General features: G+C 35.7%; 1 protein-coding gene across 1 annotated transcript; it reads right to left on the reverse strand.

Annotated features, from left to right (window-relative positions):
* Positions 1-428: 428 nt before the first annotated feature.
* Positions 429-17,319, reverse strand: LOC125235847 (carboxypeptidase B-like). Its single transcript, XM_048142456.1, has 5 exons — positions 17,221-17,319; positions 16,596-16,805; positions 1,679-1,784; positions 1,144-1,455; positions 429-1,052 (listed from the first exon to the last, which is right to left on the reverse strand). The coding sequence occupies exons 1-5, from the start codon at positions 17,283-17,285 to the stop codon at positions 456-458; spliced, it is 1,290 nt and encodes a 429-aa protein (XP_047998413.1). The 5' UTR covers positions 17,286-17,319; the 3' UTR covers positions 429-455.
* Positions 17,320-23,543: the final 6,224 nt, after the last annotated feature.

Raw genomic sequence — 23,543 nt, forward strand, 5'->3', positions numbered from 1 at the left:
AATATTCTATGAAACCATATTATTGCACTTAATAATATGGCTAACAAATAGTATGGCATTGTATGATTATGGAAGGTAATATTCGGATAAACAACGAGTATGTCATATGATTTTTATGGTAAACAAATCATTCGGGCAAATGAAATTCAGGCAAGTTAGATTCGGGCAAATGAATATTATGTTAAATGACTGTCGGGCAAACAATAGACAACCAACTCAAACGATATTGATAAGATTTACAGTATTATGTATTTGGTTATCTTCTTAACCAATCACCTCATTTCTAACTACTCATACTCTACTCATTTTTAACTACTTTTTTTATCTTTATTAGATTAGGTACTGAATGTTTTTTCCTGTGATTAAATTAAATATGATAATATTATAAAAGAAGAAGATATTTATTCATCTAAATAAAACACGTTACAAAAATATGAGATACTTTAATCAAATTCTTATCGTCTAAACAATTCCCCTGCTCTTCTAGCTCCAACAATGATGCCTTCCCACGTCTCACGGCACACCTGCTCTATGTAAATAGGATCAAGGTGGAATCCTTGTAAACCACCCTGGAGACCAGGCAGTTCATAAGTATAAGACAAAGGAACTCCGATAAGATGCGCATAGTCGTCAGAGGCACCAGACGCGCCGTAGAAAAGCACCAATACAGAATTGCCAACAGTATAGTTAGAGAATCTCGGCAGTTTTGCGGCATCTATGGCAGTAGCCATGTTGACACCAACAGTATGGAGAGCGAAAGCGTTGTGAGACAGAGATCCATCATGACCCCATGCGTAGAGAATCATGCTGCCATAGCTATGCATGGTCAAGTATAAAGCCATGCGATGAAGGTACTCGTGGAGGAGGTCCCTTACAACTCTGGTTTCGACCTCGGAGAAGGCTCGGCTCCCGCCGTATGTGTCTTCGCAAGGTGAGTTGCTGGTGCCAACGGTGCCCCAGAAGAAGTCATAGTTCCGGTTGCCGTCTACTCCAGGACACGAGCCACTTAACGAGTGGTTGTCAGTTGATCGAGTTTTCCGCCAGAAACGGTCCTGGAAATAACAAACTCACTTTGAACTGTCTCCCTTTTTTTAAAGTAAATTTAATTTACACAATATAATTTTGAGCAAAATCCATTCTTACCGATGAGAAGGTGAAGGCATATCCATCAGGATTAACCACAGGCAGGATGATCCAATCGAAATTCTCCAGAAGATCAGGCTCAGTCACATCTTCGGTTAACTTATGAATCATCCAGGTAACAGAAGGTGGTGAAATCCACTCTCTAGCGTGGATGCAGCCATCAATGAAGATCACGGGTTTTCTTTCATCTTGGAAGTTGGTGGTGGAAATCTTTAAGTAGTAGATGGGACGGCCTTCGAACGAATTCGCGGGGTTGACCAAAGTGACTGTGTTAGGAAAACGAGCAGCAACATCGATTAAATAAGCGTAGATCTGAAATGAGAACATAAAATCAAATATGTATTAATAACTCACGTGATTGTTTACTTTAAAGACTTGGATTCATAGACTCAAGAGGAATTCAAGGAGAATTTCTCTCACTGAACAGGTGAAGTTTTACCTACATAAGAGTGATTCCAATCGACAATCATTTGCTGCATTGATCATATTATTGAGAGGCAAATGGTTAAATAGTTCGGTATTATTTTTAACTTACCGTATCCAGAGTCTGATAGTTGTCATAAGGAACATTTCTTCCGCTGTTTCTCGTGAAGTCTCGAGCCTTCTTAGCTGCAATCAGTGTATCATCGTAGTCCAAGGCACTGTAAATATTGAAATTAAAAATATGTATTTTGAATCAAGAAAACACGTCTGCAAACGATGATATACTGTCCAGGCATTTATCGGCGATATTTTGGTAAAACCATAGAAGTAAGATGACAAAGATGAACTGTCAAATTGGTATCAAAAGTGAGACCAAAACTGGACCAATAGGGAACTTGACTGTAGTTAAAATAAAATATTTTACACCATGCACGAAATAAAACATACAGCGAGGAAATGTCACCAGTATCCTTGGTACAATGCCTCAAGGGCCTATTTTAGACATTAGCTAGCTTTTAAGTTTAGTCTTAGTTTCTTATATTAATTATGTAAATATGATGAAATAAATAACACAAGCGACTTTTAAGACTTATATTAAATAAGAAATCAAATTAAATTATACAGTAGTAATGACACGGCAAATTAGCTAGGCAGAGAGAGAGTTTTCGACAAGCACGAAAGTTATGCCGACAACATTGCAGTGATAGTTTATGCAGGGGTTTGCGTTCACACTTCAACATCCTCCACTGGACGCAAACCCATTGCTTTGGTAAAAGCCTTATGCTTTGGTTGATGCAGCGCCTTGGTCAATACGTCAGCCACCATATCTTCAGACTTCATGTATTTGACCACAATTTGTTTGGTAGCTATCTTTTCCCTCACGAAGTGATACCGGACATCTATGTGTTTGCTTCTAGCACGGAATGTCTCAGTACCTGAAATGCTAATTGCACTTTGGTTATCACAAAATATGGTTATAGGTGATTGTGCGAGCTCTGGCCAGAAGTCATCTTGTAACTGCTTTAACCAGAGTCCTTCTTGTACAGCTGCAGACAACGACATGTATTCCGCTTCTGTCGTTGATAATGCAATAGTTGGTTGACGTTTCGAACACCAACTTATGGCAGCACCCTGAAAAATAAATGTGTACCCTGTACACGATCTTCGGTCTTCAGTGTTACCGGCCCAATCGGCGTCGCAGTAACCAGTGATATTTTCATTATTACAATTAAAGGTCAATTTGTAATTAATTGTAGCCTTCAAGTAACTTAGGACCCTCTTCAGCGTCGTCCAGTGTTGAGCCGTAGGCTGACTATTGAATCTACTCAATGAATTGACAATGTATGCTATGTCGGGTCTTGTCCCTTGAGACAAATACAATAAACATCCGACTGCCTCATGATAAGGTATATCAGCCAGTACCTGCTCATTACTTTCAGCTTTCATTAATTGTATGTTTGCTTCGCTTGGGGTCCATATTGGTTTGCTATCTAACATGCCAAACCGACTTAAAATCTTATCTATGTAAATTGATTGGTCAAGTGATATTTCTTTATTTTTGTTTTCAGTAATCTTGAAACCAATACATTGGGTCACTCTACCCATATCCTTCATATGAAACTTTTCTTGCAACTTTTCTTTGATCATAGTAGCAGTGTTGTCATTATTGAACAAGCATAGCAAGTCGTCCACATATACAGTTACAAACAATATATCTTCTTTATTTGATATTCTATAGTATATACATGGGTCCACCTTTGATCTAACTAACCCAATTTCCAATAAAACACTGTTTAATTTCTTGTTCCATTGTCTACTTGCTTGCTTTAGCCCATAAATGGCTTTGTTTAAACAGCACACTTTGTTTCCTTGTTCAAAATATGGCGGCGGAGACATGTATATTTCTTCCTCAACATCGCCCTGAAGGAACGCTGTGACAGCGTCCATTTGATGTATCTTTAGCTGATATTTTGCAGCTAACCCAATGAGATATCTAACGGAGGAATATCTTACAACAGGTGCATATATCTCATGGTAGTCAATTCCTTTTGTCTGTTTATAACCTTTAATAACAAGCCTGGCTTTATAACGGGTTATATCTCCATTTTCGTTCATTTTTGTTTTATATACCTATAATATGTTATCTTCTTCTAAAATAATAACGAAAGTTGTTGCTCTAAAAAAAGAGAATGTTTTATTAGGCACAAACAAAGATATTTAAATTATAATGCACATTGAACATGTAACAACCAAAACACTTACCTAAAAAAAGAGAAACAACATTTAATGCTATTATTCCCTATCTTTATATTTTAAACGATTTACAATGTAACGTTATTTATAGAATAAAGCCTTTGACATTTTATGTGAAAAATACAGCTGTCAAAGTCATGGCCATGTCATAGATACTCACAAGAGTTGTAGGCTGAATAGGTAGCAAAAAGGCTTTATTTACATCTCCCCCTCCCAGTCTCATAAATATCTCATCATGATATTTATGAGAAAACACATTATATCATTTACACAACTAATTAAATGATTTTGATAACGGAACAAGTTTCGTTATGTGAAAAAAATTCGACTCTAATTTCTTGTGGCCCGTGTTTATTTTATAGATGGAGTCTGATATTTTTTCAATGATTTTATATGGCCCTACCTTTATTTCATCGAGTTTCTTTCTATTTAAGCGGTTTCCATTTTCAACATAAACTAAATCTCCTATTTTGAACTCACATATTTTCCTATTTTTATCAAATTGTTTTTTATTATAATTATGTGACTTTATTGTATTTTCCAACGCAATTTCTCTGTCTTCTAATAAGTTCTTCCACGTTCCTCTTTGTTTCAATTCTTTCGGTAAAATATCCACATTTTGTCCTTCTAATAAATATTTCGGGGAAAACCCTGTCACTGTGTGTTCAGTTTCATTATATCTTTGCGTACATTCGTGAGCAATAGTAGTCCATGCTAGTTTATCCTTTCTTTCATTAATTTTGCAACGGATTTTGTTGACCAAAGTTTGGTTTAACCGTTCGTTTAATCCATTGGAAAATGGAGCATTCACTGCAGTGAACACAATGGGTATATCTTCATTTTCTAAATAAAGTTTGAATTCTCTTGAATTTATACCTGGGTATTGATCAGATAAAATCAAACCAATTTTACTGTTCTGTGGAACTTTTTGAATAAGTTTTATAAAATCGTTAGCATTCTGTGTTTTAGATGTTAAAATATAGGCATGTCTAGTAAAGTGGTCTACAAGTAAATGTAGATATGTTTTTGTAGAGCGTGAGCCACCAAATCCACCAATAGTATCTATAGACACAATTTCGAATGGGGATGTAGCAGGACCCAAGTGTGACATTAATCCATATTTATATTTTCCTCTTGACTTATTTTTTATACATATTTCGCAGTTGTCACAAAACTCTCTGATATGTTTAGATAAATTTTTTGCCACATAAAATGGTTTAATCTTTGTTTCCATTTGCTTTATGCCTAAGTGACAGTAATAATTATGTGTATTTTCAATCACTATTTTACAAAAATCTTCTGTTAATATAATTTTATCTTTTTTTCTAATATTTTTATAGTATACGTTATCTTTTAACTTCAATTTGTCTCTATTTCTTTTTATTTCATCATTTTTACCTTGATCGTCTATAATGTCTTTTAATTGAATGAAATTTACAATTTTTAGTATTTCATCTTGATTTTCACTTGGTTCTAACACCGGATTCCTACTCAAACAATCTGCTTCTACGTTGTATTTCCCTGGAGAATAAACGACTTCAAAATTAAATTGTGACAGATAATATGTTAGGTCTCCTAATTCTTCATCTGTCCTAGCCTTAATATTCATCTTTTCCAGTGGTTTGTGATCTGAGAAAACAGTAAATTTCTTCCCTATGAGCCAATATTGCCAATATTTTACTGCTTCCTTTATCGCCAAACATTCAAGGTATATCGCTTTCTTCTTTTTCTGTGTGTCATTTAATTTTCTTGAAAAATATGCGCAAGGTTTTTCTTTTGTATTATTTTGTGGTTGTTTTAATATCGCTCCTATGCCTTGGATTGATGCATCCGTGTAAATATGTATTGGTAGATCTGGGTCAAATATTGCTAAAATAGGTTTTGAACATAATAGTTGCTTAATGGTCTCGAAGGATTTTTGGCAACTTTCGGACCAAATAAATGCCTGTCCTTTTCTTAACAGATTATGTAAAGGGTCTAATATAATAGATATGTTTGGAACATATTTTCCGTAAAAGTTAATTTTACCCAAAAATTGACGAACATTTTTTTGTGTTTTTGGTGTCGGGAAATCTCTAATTGCAATTAAATTATCCTTAAGTGGAGAAATCGTATTGTTTTGTATCACGTGCCCTAAATACTTGACGGAATCTTGAGCAAAGTTACATTTTGAAAACTTCAGTCTAAACCCTTCCTTTGATATTGCCTCTAAAAGTAAAGACAAGTGTTTGATGTGATCTGCAAATGTTTCCGAAAATATCAAAATATCGTCAATGTAATTCACTGTGAATTCTGATAAACCATGTTTTCTTATAATGCTACTAAGGACTCTTTGAAATATGGCAGGTGACGTCTTCAAACCAAATGGAAGACATGTCCATTGGTAATGCCCTTCTTGAGTGACAAAAGCAGTTTTTTTCCTATCCTCAACCTTCATAGGGATTGACCAAAATGCTGAATTTACGTCTAAGGTTGAGAAAAATTTACACTTCCTAGTTTTAATCATCAAGTCTTCAATTAATGGAAACGGTTGTGATTGAGGAACCACGATTTTATTTAGATCTCGGAAATCTATACATAACCTAGTTTTTCTCCCGTCTTCTTTTTTATATGCCAATGTTACCGGAGCGGCGAAAGGGCTATAAGATTCCTCAATCAAGTTTTTTTGTAATAGCTGTGACACCTGCTGTTCTATTTCTTTTCTATCTTCAATTGTGCACCTATAAGGTCTTTTGCTACAATATTTATCTATTTGGAGGTCAATGTGTGCCTCATAATCTTTCACCGTACCTATATCAAACTTATCTTTTGCAAAAAGTGGTTTATATCTATTAATCAATTCATCTATTTCAGATTGCTGCTGCGAAGTCAGATGACTCACTACAGCATCGAAGTTTTTAACCTCTATGTGTTCATTAAAGTTTATTTCATATATCTTTTCTTTTTTATTTTGAATCTCTTCTTTTATAGATAAATCACTATCTTTTAAGCCATTATTTTGTTTTTCTTCTATTTCGAAACCTACATCGGGATACATTATAGCTCTTCCGGGGTTTTTACCTTGGTCACTTTCTAGGTTTCCTAACATCCGTGTATTTTGTGAAATTTCCAAAGTGTCGTGTTGGTTAAGGTGGAATTGTTTTATACAATCTAACCCAATCAAGAAATCATAGTCAAAGTTTGTCTCATCTATAACGAACACATTAACGTCATGTTCCATATCAAAAATCTTTATATTTAAAGTTACCATTCCTATAGGATTTTTAACGCCATTAATTGTTTTCAAGCTAGCAGTTACACCGTTATTATTAATAGAATTATTTTTAAAACGTAATAACTTCGAACTTATTAAAGATACATTTGATCCTGAATCATAGATTCCAAAAAGATGTAAAGTATTATTTAACACTAGCTTTGTTTTAATTAATGGCAGAATAACTAGTTTTTTGGATCAATTTCATTTAATTCTACCTCCAACTCTGAATGGTTAACACTTCTTATCTGCTCTCGTTTCGGCCCATCACTATTTTTATTTTTAAACCAGCATAGAGATTCAGGATGATACCGGTTTCCCTTATTTTCTTTTTCGCAAATTCTACATGGATGATAATCTTTTCCATTCTTATTCTCCTTACCCTTATTTTCTAAACTCACCGGCTTCCTTTCCCAAATCTTCTTGCTCACTAGGTGCTCTAAACCTCTAAGATTGTTAAATAAATCCTCCGTTTCCTTAAGATCTTCTCTGTCTATTCTATCAGCTACAAATATTGGTAGCCCTGTAGCAATAAGGTCTATCAACGTAGATTTATCCATATTTTTATTGATCTCTAGCAGAAGCCTTTCTTTTTTTATAGCATATTCAAGTAATGATCCCTGTCTATATTTAAAGAACATTGCATACCTGACCGGCGACCAACCTTTGTCCGCAAAAGTTTCACAAAACATTTTCTTCCATTGCGTCCAGTCCGAGTCTATTGTATGTTTAATTATCATTGACCGGTACCAATCCAAACAGCAATCTTCTAAAAACAGCCTAAGCGCCTCAATTTTCTGAGTATCTTCTTCAATTGCTATTCGATGGCATTCGGTTTCAAAAGTAGTAAGCCATTGATTTGCATTTGTTGTTTTGTTTGTAAACTTTTCTAAAACCATCTTTTCTGTTAGCTTCTTTATGTTGTAGTTTTTGGATATGTCCCTCTTATTATCAGTAAAATTTTGTAAAATCTTTGCCAAAGCCTCTTCCGAGATACCCGTAGCTTGCGTCTGTAATGGAGGTTCAAGTGTCATTTCTTCTAATAAATAATTTTTAAACTGCATATTTCCGTCTTCGTCCAAATAAACTTTCATCTGTTCTGGTGTCAGTGATATCCATACCTGTCTCTTATCGTGTCTTTTTTGTAACGTAAGTTTGACTCTCTCATATGCCGCGGTTTTAGAAATCATTTCATGCAGTCTCACTGGTTGCAGTTTCTCCGGCATCAAATAAATATTTTTGTCCGTGTCTATAATTGACGTAATGCAGCAGACATTTGTTTTTGGATCTTCGCCCGCTTTAACAACAAATTCGAATTTCAGTTTTTCCATTGTTGTTTAATAGCCGTACAAATGTTGTTTTATAATATGTTATCTTCTTCTAAAATAATAACGAAAGTTGTTGCTCTAAAAAAGAGAATGTTTTATTAGGCACAAACAAAGATATTTAAATTATAATGCACATTGAACATGTAACAACCAAAACACTTACCTAAAAAAAGAGAAACAACATTTAATGCTATTATTCCCTATCTTTATATTTTAAACGATTTACAATGTAACGTTATTTATAGAATAAAGCCTTTGACATTTTATGTGAAAAATACAGCTGTCAAAGTCATGGCCATGTCATAGATACTCACAAGAGTTGTAGGCTGAATAGGTAGCAAAAAGGCTTTATTTACATACCCATTTGCATGGTATAATCTTTTTACCAGCCGGTTTATCTACAAGTGACCAAGTATTATTATTTATTAATGATTGATATTCTTCATGCATCGCTTTAATCCACTCTGTCGCCTTATCATCTTTAAGAGCCTCCTCAAGGCTTTGAGGGTCGCTATTGAGCAAACTTGGTGTAGATTCAACGTTCATGCACATATAAGAGGTTGGTTTTATATCAACATCCTGCTTGTCACGGCGTAGTCTAAGTTTCTCTTTATACGAAGGAAGAGTATGAAAGCTCTCATCATGATCAGGTAAGTATGTTTCATCTGTGTGGTTTTCATCTACTATAGGACTTGAGCTTGGTGATTCTGGCTCTATCGGAGTCCTCGGTGTAGCTAAACCGGTGTCTTCAAGAACATCACACACAGTAGAAGTGAAGCTTTGTGTATCTGAAAGTTCCAGTGTAGACTGATAATCTTCTTCATCTTCTTCTTCATCAGACCTCACTTCAGGCTGTTCTGTTAAAGGTAAGTATACTACATTTTTCTTTATATTATATTCTTTCTTCAATTGTTTATGACTAACTTCTTTTCTTTTTGTTTCAGAGTTTTCAGGCGTGGCAGGAACTATGTTTCGCTTTACACTTGATTCAAGAAACACGACATCTCGACTCATTATCATTTTCTTGGTTTTAGGATTCATAAATCTGTATCCTTTAGTACATTCCGAATAACCAACAAAAATAAACTCACTTGATTTGGCATCCAATTTCTGTCGTTTTTCTTTTGGTACGTGCACCATTGCTTTGCATCCAAATATTCTCATATGGCTTAAATCTGGCTTGTTTCCTGTCCATACTTCTTCAGGTGTGATGTAAGCAAGTGCACGGGTTGGCGAGCGATTTACAATATACGCCGCAGTCGCCACTGCCTCAGCCCACAGGTCATTCTGCAACCTCCAACTGATGCGGTTTGTAGCGGACCACATACATCACTATGGATGAGCTCTAGCAACTCTTTTGCCCGGGAGCCATTGCTTGGAAAAGGTTGTCTGGTTTGCTTTCCTTCTAAGCATGACACACATACACCTTTTTCAGACTGCTGTACTAATTGAACACCGGTAGCACAGTTTGGTATTTTATCAACATCATTCAAATTCAAATGTCCCATTCTCTGATGCATTAAGTAGGTATCTGTCGCTGTGGTAGCTGTCATCGCTTTAGCTTCCTTTTTAAAAACATTAACCTTATAGGTATTATTGATTTCAGTGCAAGTAGCTACTATTTGCCCGGTCTGGTTTTTTATATTACAGCCTTTTTTATGAAAATCTACATTGCAACCAGATTTTATTATCATACTCAAAGATAGCAAATGTGTAGCTAATTCAGGTACATATAACACTTCTTTCACCAGAATTGCACTACTTCCACCATTCTTGTCCGGTACCTGTATGGTTAAATCACCACAACATTCAACATGTAATTTTTGGTTGTTAGCAATTGTTATGTTATTGGGTCTATATTAATTCGCATAACTGAATACTCCTAATATGAATTGGCATACCGTTTATTACGCATAACGTTTAATACGCATATCATTATTTCGCATAACAGATTTCGTATAATGCTAATGCGCATAATGTAAATTGTTATAACGATGAATTGGTATAAGTATAATAAGCATAACTTTGTTTCGTAGAATGTTTAAATGGCATACAAGAAAATTATATTTTCACCACACTAACGGGTAACGGCTTACGCCGTGGCTTGCGTGGACGACGGTCGCGCGATGGTCGCGCGACGGCGATGCGACGCATACGAAAATTACGAAATCAAACCTTATCGATATGGAAGTACCTATGAGACGCGACGGCCCACGCAAGACACGGCGTTACTTTTCTGTTCGAAAACAGATAGCAAAATTGCATTTTATCCACAAGAGTGCAAAGTGATTTCATACAAATTTTAACTTGATGTCTTAAGGTAGCTGATAGAATTATACCTATAAATGATGATTTTGAATTATAAATATTGAAGAAATCGATGAATTTGATTTAGTTTGATGTTTTATATTCAGTATTTTGTTCGTGTTGGGGTGGTGAAAAATTTGGTTTTCAAACTCGGTGGCAATGTTTAACGTGCCGTACAGTCAGCAGCAGAAGTTGCGTAGCGGGCAAGGTGTTCAAAATGAACTTGACACGATCTTATTTTTAAGACAATAAGAGCCTGTTAGGATTATTGTGAACACCTTGCCCGCTACGGAACTTCTGCTGCTGACTGTACGAAGGTTAATGTGCCTTGAAACCCTCGCAACGCTCAAGATTACACTTTTTGAACCACTCGCTACGCTCGCGGTTCAATATTGGAATCTTCCGCTTGCTCTGGTATCTGTATGTGCGATCTGCGAAAATCTTAACGATGAAATAATATTATTTAAATACTATCCATTTTCAATTTATTTAGTAAGGTACAGCGGGGCAAATCTAGACTAAAAAAGGCAATTGTAACTAATCCATTTTTTCCATTATTACACTATTTCCATTATTCCATTATTACATGTACCCACTCAACACGCTTACTACATAACTGGTAGACACTCTATTTTCTGAAAAACACTTAGGAAAAACGAAAAAACTTAATAAGTAATGTAACTATAATATATAACTACTATACTATAATATATACTATATAACTTTTTAATTTAAGATTACCAGATAAGTTCATAAATGCATGTATGTTTCTTAAAAATAAACAGTTTTTTTTAATAATGCAAACATATTGTAAAACATGGAAGTAATTGACCAGTTACATTTGCCCCCCACTCGAGATTTGCCCCGCTGTACCTTACTTACCCCTATTTTTTCATGCTTAATAAGTGAGACAGACAGATAAAATTAAACACTCAAAATCGAACGCTCGAAATTAGAAAATCAGCCCCTGATTAATCCAATCGCTTGCTCCATACAGTTAGTAAGTATAGCAATTCATTTTAGAATAATTAAAGTTATACGAAATAATAGTATGCAAATTTCAATTATGCAGGTTCATTGTTATGCGAAATAAGAATTATGCATTTTTAATATTATGCTTATTCAATGTTATGAACAATTATGTTATGCCAAATCTGTTATGCGAATTCAAATTATGCGAATTAATGATAGGCGAAATAGAGGGCACCCTATGTTATTAATAGGCGGAGCTCTCACATTTTCTAACCATTCTCGGTGCATTGTTGAATGATTGGAGCAACCAGAGTCTACATACCAGTTAATATTATTATTTGACTGCATGGCTGAAAATGCTGCGACGAAACCACAATTATCTTTATTATTTTTAGCCTCTGATTTGTTCTTTTTGTGCCAACAATTCTTGCTCAAATGCCCATGCTTATTGCATGAAAAACAATGTGGCCCCTTAGGTTTGTTCTGAGACGGAGATGAATTACTCTTAATATATCTGTTTCTGGAGTTTGTGTAAAAAGCGGTAGCATCAGTACTTTTAACTTCTTGCATGAGTTTTGTCTTTATCATATCTGCGCTAATTTTTACACCCGAACTCTCTATCCCCATTATCATGGGCTTATACTCATCCGGCAAACCTGCTAACATAAGTGTCCCGAGCCACTCATCATCTACTTTAAATGATATATTTCGCAACTTGTGCGCTGCAGACATTAATTTATTCACATAATCTTCTACACTACTACTGTTTTCTAAGGTTGTATTTATCAAGTCTTTTAATAAACCAACTTTCCGTAACAAACCGGAGTCTTGAAATGCTTGTGTTAAATTGCCCCATACCTCTTTTGCCGACTTTGCGTCTTGTATATGAACATACAACATGGGATCCACTAAGAGTATAAGCTTTGATTTTGCCTTTAAATCTTTCTTAGTATCTGTTTCTGTACCTTGAACACAGTCCCAAAGTTCCTCATGTTGGAGATAGGCTTGGACGGCAAAACTCCAACTTGTCCAATTGTCACGGCCTGTGAGCTTATCTATGGCCATCATATGACTGTTTGATGCCATCTTTTACAACTTTTTAAGCTGAAAAGCTGAAAAAAATAACTCCGGCGACCGAAACTATTCTCGACTTTTGAGGTTAATTTTGACGCGATATACTTTTTATTGTTTTGGAACAAACACTTAATATTTCTCGAAACTAACTTTAACAGGTAGGGAGAGGCCCATAACCTGATGAAATAAATAACACAAGCGACTTTTAAGACTTATATTAAATAAGAAATCAAATTAAATTATACAGTAGTAATGACACGGCAAATTAGCTAGGCAGAGAGAGAGTTTTCGACAAGCACGAAAGTTATGCCGACAACATTGCAGTGATAGTTTATGCAGGGGTTTGCGTTCACACTTCAACAAAATATAAACATCAGATAATTATAAGAACAACATGGATAGAAGTTATTTTTAAATCCAATTTATACAGTTGACCGTGACGTCACACAATTCGATTTCATATAAATTCCATATTAGCAAGTCGTTCAAATTTGTTTTGATAGTTTTTAAAAAGAAGCTGATTTGACTAGGAGGCAAGTAGCTTATTTCTAATGGCATTGGGAGTACTAAATTCTGAATGATTTACTTTTCTATTAAACTGTTTAGTCGAAATGAAGATCATCCATCCTCTAAATTTATACAACCACAATACCTACATAATAAAATATAAGTACGTAAAAGGCTTACGATAGATAAATTGTAGCTACGTAATAATAAAAACTATGCGAAAAGATAACAGAATCAATAGATTAATCATTAGATTGATTAGTTTTCATTATAAAGCAAGGATCCTTTAGTTAGGACTATTATACAAAATGACTTTTACTGTGATGACTTATTAACAGGCGCAGACTCTGAAATAGAGCTGCTTCGTATACAAGCAGGTGTCTCACAGGCCTTAGCCTCTGGTTGTTTCAATTTACGTAAATACCGCTCGAATTCTAACGCGCTATTAAAGTCGGATTATATTAATAAAGATGATCACTTAGCATTGAGTCAAGCTTGCCAAACACTTGGACTAGGGTGGCAACCTAGCCAAGATGTACTAAACTTTTCCATTAAAAATGATCATTCTGATAAAATAGTTACAAAAAGAAAAATCTTATCTGAAACGTTCCAAGTCTTTGATCCATTAGGACTCTTAAGTCTATGCACAGTTAAAGCTAAAATATTAATTCAAACCTTATGGAAAGAAGGCAAAGCTTGGGACGAGCCAGTGTCTCCTGAAATACAGCATATCTGGTCAAAATTCTTTAAAAACTTACATCACATTAAATCACTTAGCATACCTAGATATGTATTATGTGAGGCAACCTACACAATAGAGTTACACTGTTTTTCTGACGCTGCGGAGACTGCATATGCAGCCTGCATTTATGTTAAATCTATTTCTGAATCCGGTGAACAGAAAGTACATTTGCTGTGTGCGAGGGACAGAATTGCTCCAATCCGTCGCACATCTATTCCTAGACTTGAATTGGCCGGGTGCTTGTTAGCAGCCCAAACATATGCAGCTGTAGTACGAGCCTGGAGACGTCCTGTCTCTCGCACAATATTCTGGACTGACTCTAGCTGCTGCTTGGCTTGGCTAAAAACAGACAGATCAAAGCTTAAAACTTTTGTGGCCAACAGGGTAGCAGCTATAGACAGCCTTGCTCCCGGAGCCACCTGGAGACATGTACCTACAAAACAAAATCCAAGTGATCTTGCAACTCGTGGTGTGGATCCACAACATGTCTCAGAGACAGCTCTGTGGTGGGAAGGCCCCGAGTTTCTATTAAAGCCTGAGAATGAATGGCCAGAATTAAACGCTGTAGAGCCGGAGGTCTTACCTGAAACTAAAGTAACATCAATGCTCACTACTAACACAGAAACCTCATCTATTATAGATTTTGACAGATTTTCAAAATACACAGAACTACAACGTACTGTGGCCTATGTGCGTCGTTTCATAAATAACTGTAAGCCCCGTGGGCCTAAATTAACTGGTACACTTTCAGCACAGGAGCTTACAGGCGCAGTTCACACTTTAATTAAACTTGCACAGCAGGAGTCATTCTCTGCAGAGCTTGAAACGCTTCGCAAAGGTCACAGGTTGAGTCCCAAGTCACACATACTAACCCTGGCCCCGTTCATCGACTCTCAAGGCCTCTTGAGAGTAGGCGGGAGGCTGGATGCTTCAGATTGTACTTAAGATCAGAAGCATCCAATGTTGTTACGTGCTAAACACACACTAACTAAACTCATCTTTACACATGAACATGTACGTCTCTTACATGCCGGGCCACAGTCATTGCTAGCCTCAGTACGAGACGAGATATGGCCGATCGGAGGCAGGAATTTGGCACGAAGCACGGCCCACAATTGTGTCACCTGTAAACGTATCGCTGGCCAAACTTTAAAAAATATTATGGGAAATTTACCAGCGCAGCGAATTAAGGCTGATTTTCCATTCACGTCAACAGCTGTAGACATGGCAGGGCCCTATTTAATAACAGATCGCCGGGGGCGTGGATGTAAAATCGTGGATGTATCGCTCACTCCATAGTAAAACAAACGTAACCGTGTCTCTCAGTGAAACACTAATTGGTACATATGTAAGAATGATAGAGAGAGCGATGCCATATCGTGTCCTCGAATCTAGATACTACTTGTTCCGTATATTGTCCTTTAGAGTCATCGGCAACCCGAACCCTCCTTGGAACTTGTACACTCCTTTTTGCTGTGTACTTAACACAGCAAAAGGGAATGTACAAGTTTCAAATGGGGTGGCAACGCGCATGTGACACTGTTTGCATTGCATGCGTTCATAGGTTACGGTGACCGCTTTCCATCAGGCGGACCGTATGCTTGTTTGCCACCGACGTAGTATAAAAAAAAAAAAGATACCCCGTAGGTAAACATAAGTCGTCAGAATTATCTTGTACTAGCTTTTGCTCGCGTTAGAAAGAGACAAAAAGTAAAGTAACCTATATCACTCTCCAACCCTTCAACTATCTCCACTAAAAAAAATCACGTTAATTCGTCGCTCCGTTTTGCCGTGAAAGACGGACTAACAAACAGACACACACACTTTCCCATTCATAATATTAGTATAGAGTATGGATAATAAATCAATTGAATGATGCCCTCATTTTGTCAGCCTTTTCATGTTAAATCTTATGATTCAAATTAGTCCCGATCATAAAACTACGTGAATTTGTCACATCCAGCGCCACTCCTTCTTGCATATTATCAATTGCAATATCAGCTGCTGTATCTTTGAATAACAAGATTATGAAGTGAATTTTCGGTGCATCTATTTTTGCGATAAAAATTTCGATTGTTATTTAATACGAATAGATACGTTTGTCCTCCTGGATCCGGGCTTTGGAACTATATTATGGAAACTATTACGGCGCGTTAGATAACTACCTGACACTTATATTGACCGGGATATAGACCGTGATTACCTTCTTGATTCGTCGAAATATCGGGAGCTCGACAAGAATCAAAAAGGTAATCACGGTCTATATCCCGGTCAATATAAGTATTAAGTAGGTACACCTACTCTCCTGGTAAATCTAAGACCCGTTTTAGTCGCGATGGTTTGGTTTTTGAACTCCGAGGGTAAAATTTGACATTACCCCATCAATTATGAACACATAATGACAACGGTACTAAATCTACTTCTTCCCACCACAAAATGTTCATCAAACATTCTTATCGTGCGTTGTATGTTTTTAACGTCGTCGTTAGCAAAATCCCTCCTGCCAAAAAAGGGGACAGCCATTTTAAAAAAATCTTTCTGCTTAAAATAAACTGTAGGTACAATAAATAAAAAAAGTATTAAGTGTACTTACGCTTTAACATTCTCAGCATGAACCTTATAGTCAATAGCCAAATCTTCCAAAGCCTTGGTGAACCCGGCCTGGTGTTTCGGAGCTACAAGAACAACGCCCTCCCGTTGGACGATGGGGTGACTCAGGACATCGACAGAATACTGATCGAGGATAGGTCCAAGGTTCTTCAGCTGTTCCGCGGACGCTGGTCCCACATAGTAGGACTTCCATCTAAAATGTTACAACTGGTTGAGGTTATCAGAATTCCGGAATTATTCAGTTGTCTTTTTTGGTAGATTATTATTTGAAGTAATCTGTACTTTTGAATTTGTTCAAGTTTCTTGTTTTTGGATGCCTCGAGATGCAAAAAAAAATCACACAGACAAGTAACATAATTTACTGACCAAAAACGGATAATTAAGTATGTTCATTTTGTAGGAAACTGCAGTGCACTAAAATTGTTTAATAACAGTACTTATTTTAGCTGTACCTAATGCTGTGAAATTTTTTCTTCGAATAAATAAATAAATAAATAAATCTTGTGCAAAAGAATCTAATTTAAAATTGACCAGATTTTATGTAAGTTTACAGGGTCAGTTCCAAGAAGTGTACAAGGTATCAAAAGTTGAAATCAAATTTTTCTTACCCCTCATATTTTTCGTGCTTGGCATACGCCAAGGCGAACAACAGGACCACGACTAGAAACCTCATGATGTCTAGTGTGAACTAAAGGAAATCGCCGTCTATATACTAGCAAAGTTTGATAGATAACCCGAGAGATAATTATAGATAATTTTACAGTTCGGATCGTTATCTAGCCGACCCCGTACACGGATATCGAATCAACGACTCCCCTCTCTTTTGCACGTACTGTTTAGAGGAGCGTGGATTAAGAATTTCTTTTCATTTAGTAACATTTTGTTTGATGCTGCTTCTACAGTGCGCTTCTGTATTGTTGGTTATTTTGGATACTTAATAGATAACAAGTATTCAATAACAGGTAGAAATCGGACAGGTCAGTGTTAAAATCTGCGAAGGCAAATGCAGCATAATCGGATCAGATTTCTGTTTCTGTTGCGGGGGATAGAGAGCTCACACGCAGTTCTTTTACTTAAAAGTGAATTCGATCTATGGGCAAGGAGGAAAACTAAACGGAATACGGTTCCACTGATACTCTATAAGCCAAAATAATTTCTAAAGAGTCCTTCTGCAGAGCCAAAGACCGAGCTTTGGGTGGGAGAAATCATAAACCGGCAATACCTTATAAAGCGGCATTCCACGAGAATGGTGCTTACGACATGCTTTTGCCTGGTATAGCAAAATCCGTAATGATAGATAGATAGAGAGATAATTATTTATTTGTTTGCCACAATACACACAAAAAATACACAATTAAAACAAAAATAATAAGTATAAACAAAACAAAAAAAAAACAAGAAGCATAATTAAAATGTACGGGTTTGCTGTGTGCGACTGCGTTGCAGCAAAACAAAACGGTCCTGGCTCTGTAATACGCTCCACTCTTTCAGGCGAAGCAACTGATAATTCTGCTGCAACCCAGGTCATTAACAGATCATGTACAAAAAACTAAATATTAAAAAAAACCTAGTTTGAGAAAATACTGCCAATTTGTTAAACAAGTCATGAAAGGTTGTCCGACACAACTTGCTTTCTTTCTTAATGTCTTCATACCAGAAGTATAATAAGAATTGCATGTCGTAAGCGACATTCTTGTGGAATGTCCATAAAACAAAGAATGTTTTTTTCAAAGAAATGTCTTGAAATTTATTCAACGGCATTGTATCAAATATTAATCCGAAGTGAAACTATAATTATATGGGATGAGAGTTCAGAATGAATAAAAGTTCCGTTGCATCTACGCATAGATTCAAAGAGCCCATAGCGGTGGTAGGTAATATTTTAACGAAAATGAGAATCACAAAGAACAGAGATACTACGCGTTTGGAGTATTAATAGTATTATTAATATCGGTTTGTTTTAAAGGAATAACCACAAAATTAAAATTTTGATTAAACCCCCGACCGCAACATAGTGGACCGGTTTTCGTGAATCATGGCTAAGATCACTCCGGACTAACTCAGCTTTCAAACAAAAAAAAACTAAATCTAAATTTACGGAGCTACGTTGCCACAGACAGACAAACGCAGACAGACAGACACGTCAAACGTATAACACCCCGTCGTTTTTGCGTCGGGGGTTAAAAATAAATAGACTGAACATGAAACAAACATAACTGTTTGTTTGTTAAGTATGTATTTTGTATAGCGAATTGATTCGATATACGTAGAACCAGGCTATTTATCATAATATTTTCCATTTCTTTAAACGTCATTTTAGTCACGTTGTCTGATTATAGGACAATATTTTAATCACCGAAAATCCCTGTTATATTATATCAATTGTGATTACAGATAAGTTATTGGCTCCGTGCATGACTTCAGGAAAATACGCCTTATTAAGTAGCTGGTATAGGTGGAAAAGAACTTCACCTGTTGTATGTGTGAGTGACGTGTTCGAATAAAGATAAAGATAAAAGACATTTATTCGTGACATTCACAACACGTACGTACATGTACTAGCAATAAGAAAACAAGAAACAGAACAGAACAATAAGTGCGCATCACGAAAATAGAAAATAGAGAACACATATATTTAAAATTAGTAACACAAACAAAACAAACGCCTCGCGCCTGTTCGAACACGTCACTCACACATACAACAGGTGACTTTCTTAAGTTTTTCACCTATATGTACATATTTGTTATGACCTTTACTTTGCTGTCTTTTAATAACGGTACGCTAATGAAACGTAAGCGATTGTGGTATTGCGTATACCCTGGTAAATATATTAATTTGAATCTAGACAATCCAAGAATACTACAACGAACCATCAATAAAAAAAAAGAAGCCAAAGTCAACCACGGTATGCGCGTCTGTTGGTTTAAATAAGTCTTTTAAATATATTCAGGAACATTTTAGAACTATTGAAACCTACGTTCGACGTTGTTCCACGAGACGCAAATAGTGCAAATACTCTGGTTGACCTTATACACCGTGTTTTTATTGAATTCCGTTAACTTCGGCATATAGTTAGGTCCATTATAGGAAACAGAATAGCATAGTTCGTTTTTTTTTATTCGTAATTTTTTTTTAAAACACCATAACCTGCGATAGATGTAACATCAATTTTATTGCTGTTAAGAAACGGGCTTTGTGTGTTCGATATGCGATTGACATGTCATAGTTTTGACACTTGCTTAGTGTGAGTTAATTTTGAAGCCCGTTTCTCAATCAGCAATTAAAGTAACATCTATCGCGGGTGTATGGTTTTTTTTAGAAAAAAATACGAATTTAAGATAACTAACTATTGTCCCAGATTTGTGAGTTCACATTTTTGACACATTTGTTTTGAAATATGTTGCGATGTGGCTAAGACATATCGTTTGCCAAATCTAACGATTAATTTCGAATTGGTTGAATCGATTAGGTCCTATGTACAAGGAGCTGCTTAAACAAATAATATACGATTTCTATCAACTTAGTGAAATGTCATTTGAATCGAAATGACAGCACTAGTTGAAAAATAAAAATTAATGATAAATGACATAATAAGTAAATCCTGGATGATAAATTAATATCGTAAAATACTCACTAACGAAGATCTGCAAAAATGTAACATGTGTTAGATGTTTAAAGTAAGCGAAATATTGTTTTTAAGTACTTGAATTTTTTAAATATTATTACAGGATTTTATTTAAAATTTCATTAGGTTGCGCAAGTTTACGTTTTGTGGACGCTGTCATGTGTCAAAAACAGGTTCTTACAAATGAGGGACAATATGTCATTCTGTTTCCTATAATGGACCTCAATAAAAACACGGTGTATAATATTGTGTGAAAGTTGGTGAAGACTATGTCAAGAAGATTTGGAATCATCAGAGGTTTGTTCTGCTCTCATAAGTAGGTATCTTGTTCTCTCTGCAACACCTTACCCAAGCGCCAAGATTAAAAAAAAAAACACTTTATTTCGACCAACTGGGATCATACAATTTAGGTACACACATAAAATATCACAAATAATCACAATTAACAACAATAAAATTTAATCTAGGAATTAATTAGAATATAAGCTAGGTTTAGATTTGTAAATTTTATTTTAAGTAACAAATATGAATGTATTTGTACTTTGTGTAATTCGAAAAACTCGATTTTCATATACATTAATAGCTTTTGCGGTATTCAAGTGACCACACCTATGTCTATTCTAGTACCTTCAACTTTACTTAAATTATTAAAAAGTATTGTTGATAATCAGGTAGCTTTTTCTGAGAACGGATAAGTTCACATCCTCTTCTTATTTATTGTTAAATAATCTTATCAATATCTAATAATTATCATTATTATTCATTAAGATAATATAGTATATCTTAATCCGCTTGTAATAATAAGTGTCACTTTTGTTTTGGCAAAAAACTTTCATCTAATAGGTACCTTATATTTTCAAATAAAACTTTAGTAATCTGTTTAAGCAGGGTAAGTATATGTACTAAATATTGTTATAAAACTGCCTATAGTGCCTGTAAAATTATCAGATCTGTATTCTCCGCACCCAGTTGGTAACCCAGTCCTCACGATACAGGCTAGACCTAGTGTGAGGGCTACTGTTTGTTCTAAGAAGCTCTTATAAATAAAATAAATATTATAGGACATTAATTCTTACACGCTTACACAGATCGACTGAGTCCCGCGGTAAGCTCAAAAAGGCTTGTGTTGCAGGTACTCAGACAACGATATATATAATATACACATACTTATATACATAGAAAACATCCATGACTCAGAAACAAGTATCTGTGGTCATCACACAAATAAATGCCCTTACCGGGATTCGAACCCGGGACCGCGGCGTAGCAGGCAGGGTCACTACGCGCTAGGCCAGACCGGTCTTATATATTTCTATAGTTTATTTTTCTATTATTACTTAGGCTTTATGTAATGTAGATTTAGAAAATAAATGTATTGTTTAAATTTAAAAGTGGAAAATGTCTGCCTTGGGTGAGACTTGAACTCACGGCCTCTGGATCGATACTCCAGCGCTCTGCCAACTGAGCCACTAAGACTTCAACCAAGCCAGCGAAATTTTCCACTACTAAGGTCAATGGGACCCGTAGCGACATCTACCGTAAGAGTGTTAAACTTCTTAAACGGCAACCGGAGTTCCAAGTCATATTGGAAATTCACCAGTTACGATGCGCTAACCATGCTAAATTTTTAACTTCTGATTAACAGAAACGTCTGCAATCGATGCCACTAGACTTAGAATAAATTTAAAAGTGGAAAATGTCTGCCTTGGGTGAGACTTGAACTCACGGCCTCTGGATCGATACTCCAGCGCTCTGCCAACTGAGCCACCAAGACTTCAACCAAGCCAGCGAAATTAATTAAGCCTAGTGGCATCGATTGCAGACGTTTCTGCTAATCAGAAGTTAAAAATGTATTGTTTGTTTGTTTGTTTTGTTTGTACATGAACGGTAATTGAAATTAAAGTTTTGTTTAGTTTTATATCATCGACCATTTAGTTCCAGTTTTTCTATTTGAGGTGCATTTATATTTGCATTTAAAAACGGGTTATTTTGCTCAAGCATTGTCTAAAATTGTAAGTAAATGATTTGTTTTCCTATTTTCTTTTAAAACTACATAATATATATGGTTACTCTATCGCCGCCAATACGCACGAGCGATAGAGATACCTAGATATCAACGAAATACGAGCGTTTCGTTTCGTGAGCATTTATGCCATTCGGCTAATACGTACCCTGATGATGGAGCTGGAAGGTGGCCATAGGAACTCAACAACTACCCGTAAACAACGCAACACGTCATTATAATTATATTTTAGGTGTAACGAACTCAAAGCATATTCAGGCAATATCTGTAAGCTTTGCCTTTTGTGAAGCCGGTTCAATACTCCTATATCTCACTAAACCACCCACCTAAAAGCGTTCTCCTTCAACCCACAACATTTGCGATATAACATCAAAGGCGTAACAACGAATTATTATCTACAAAAATGTCTGATAGATACACCAATTTTGTTCTTAATGCTTTTCCGATAATTTGGGTTCGAGTTACAAGAATTTATCGTGAGTTACGTTAACACTCGTTCTGAGTAAACTAAGGCTGGTATAAATTTTCTTTCGGCGAGATGGAAAAATATAGCTCGATGTCTTTTTTTAGGCTGTATTTCTATACTTGGAAGATTTGATCGTATTTAACTTGTGCGGAGTGTGTTTATTTATATTGCCTATGAGAGATTTAAAGTTTTATCAAAGATTGCTTCTCGATTTCTTGTATCTTGAACGATTTTTTTTAAAGAAAGAAAACCCCAGCTTTCTGCTGAGGTGAGGTAGATGTATGGAGTTTCGATGAAAAACAACTTCTGTCTATAACGTACATATCCCAATTCACACGAAATATTCCATTAATTTATCTCATTATTTTGGTTATTTAAGTTCGCCTTTGTACACCATAACTATACTGTATTTCTATGTCCTAACTTGTTTTTTTTTTTGGTGGAAATATCTTTATTTACATGAACATATTTACATAATTATTTATAAGAAACTAAGACTAAACTTAAAAGCTAGCTAATGTCTAAAATAGGCCTTTGAGGCATTGTACTTGTCTTATAAAGTGTTTACAGTGTTTGTCTTATAAAGTGTTTATAAACATACATAGGTACATACATTAGTAGGGCGGCAACGATTTTTGTGGCTGTGTAAGCAAATATGGGTGTGGCAAACACGACCACAAGCCAGGTACAGTCAAGTGTAAATACATGCATGTGCAAAAGTTCATCAAGAATATGTACCATAGCTCTTATATCGATGAATTTAGTGTGTGCCTACAAAAGTGTAATTAACATATGACGAACAAGTTGCTGGTATTA

The sequence above is a fragment of the Leguminivora glycinivorella genome, chromosome 18 (genome assembly GCF_023078275.1).
Source record: "Leguminivora glycinivorella isolate SPB_JAAS2020 chromosome 18, LegGlyc_1.1, whole genome shotgun sequence".
NCBI lineage: Eukaryota > Metazoa > Arthropoda > Insecta > Lepidoptera > Tortricidae > Leguminivora > Leguminivora glycinivorella.

What these genes read in the sequence shown, in the direction of transcription:
- LOC125235847 (XM_048142456.1), bottom strand. Translation starts at nt 17,285, where the DNA reads ATGAGGTTTCTAGTCGTGGTCCTGTTGTTCGCCTTGGCGTATGCCAAG. An exon ending in AAGCACGAAAAATATGAGGG is followed by an intron (nt 16,806 to 17,220) that starts GTAAGAAAAATT and finishes GTAACATTTTAG; the next exon opens with ATGGAAGTCCTACTATGTGG. An exon ending in CATGCTGAGAATGTTAAAGC is followed by an intron (nt 1,785 to 16,595) that starts GTAAGTACACTT and finishes CAATATTTACAG; the next exon opens with TGCCTTGGACTACGATGATA.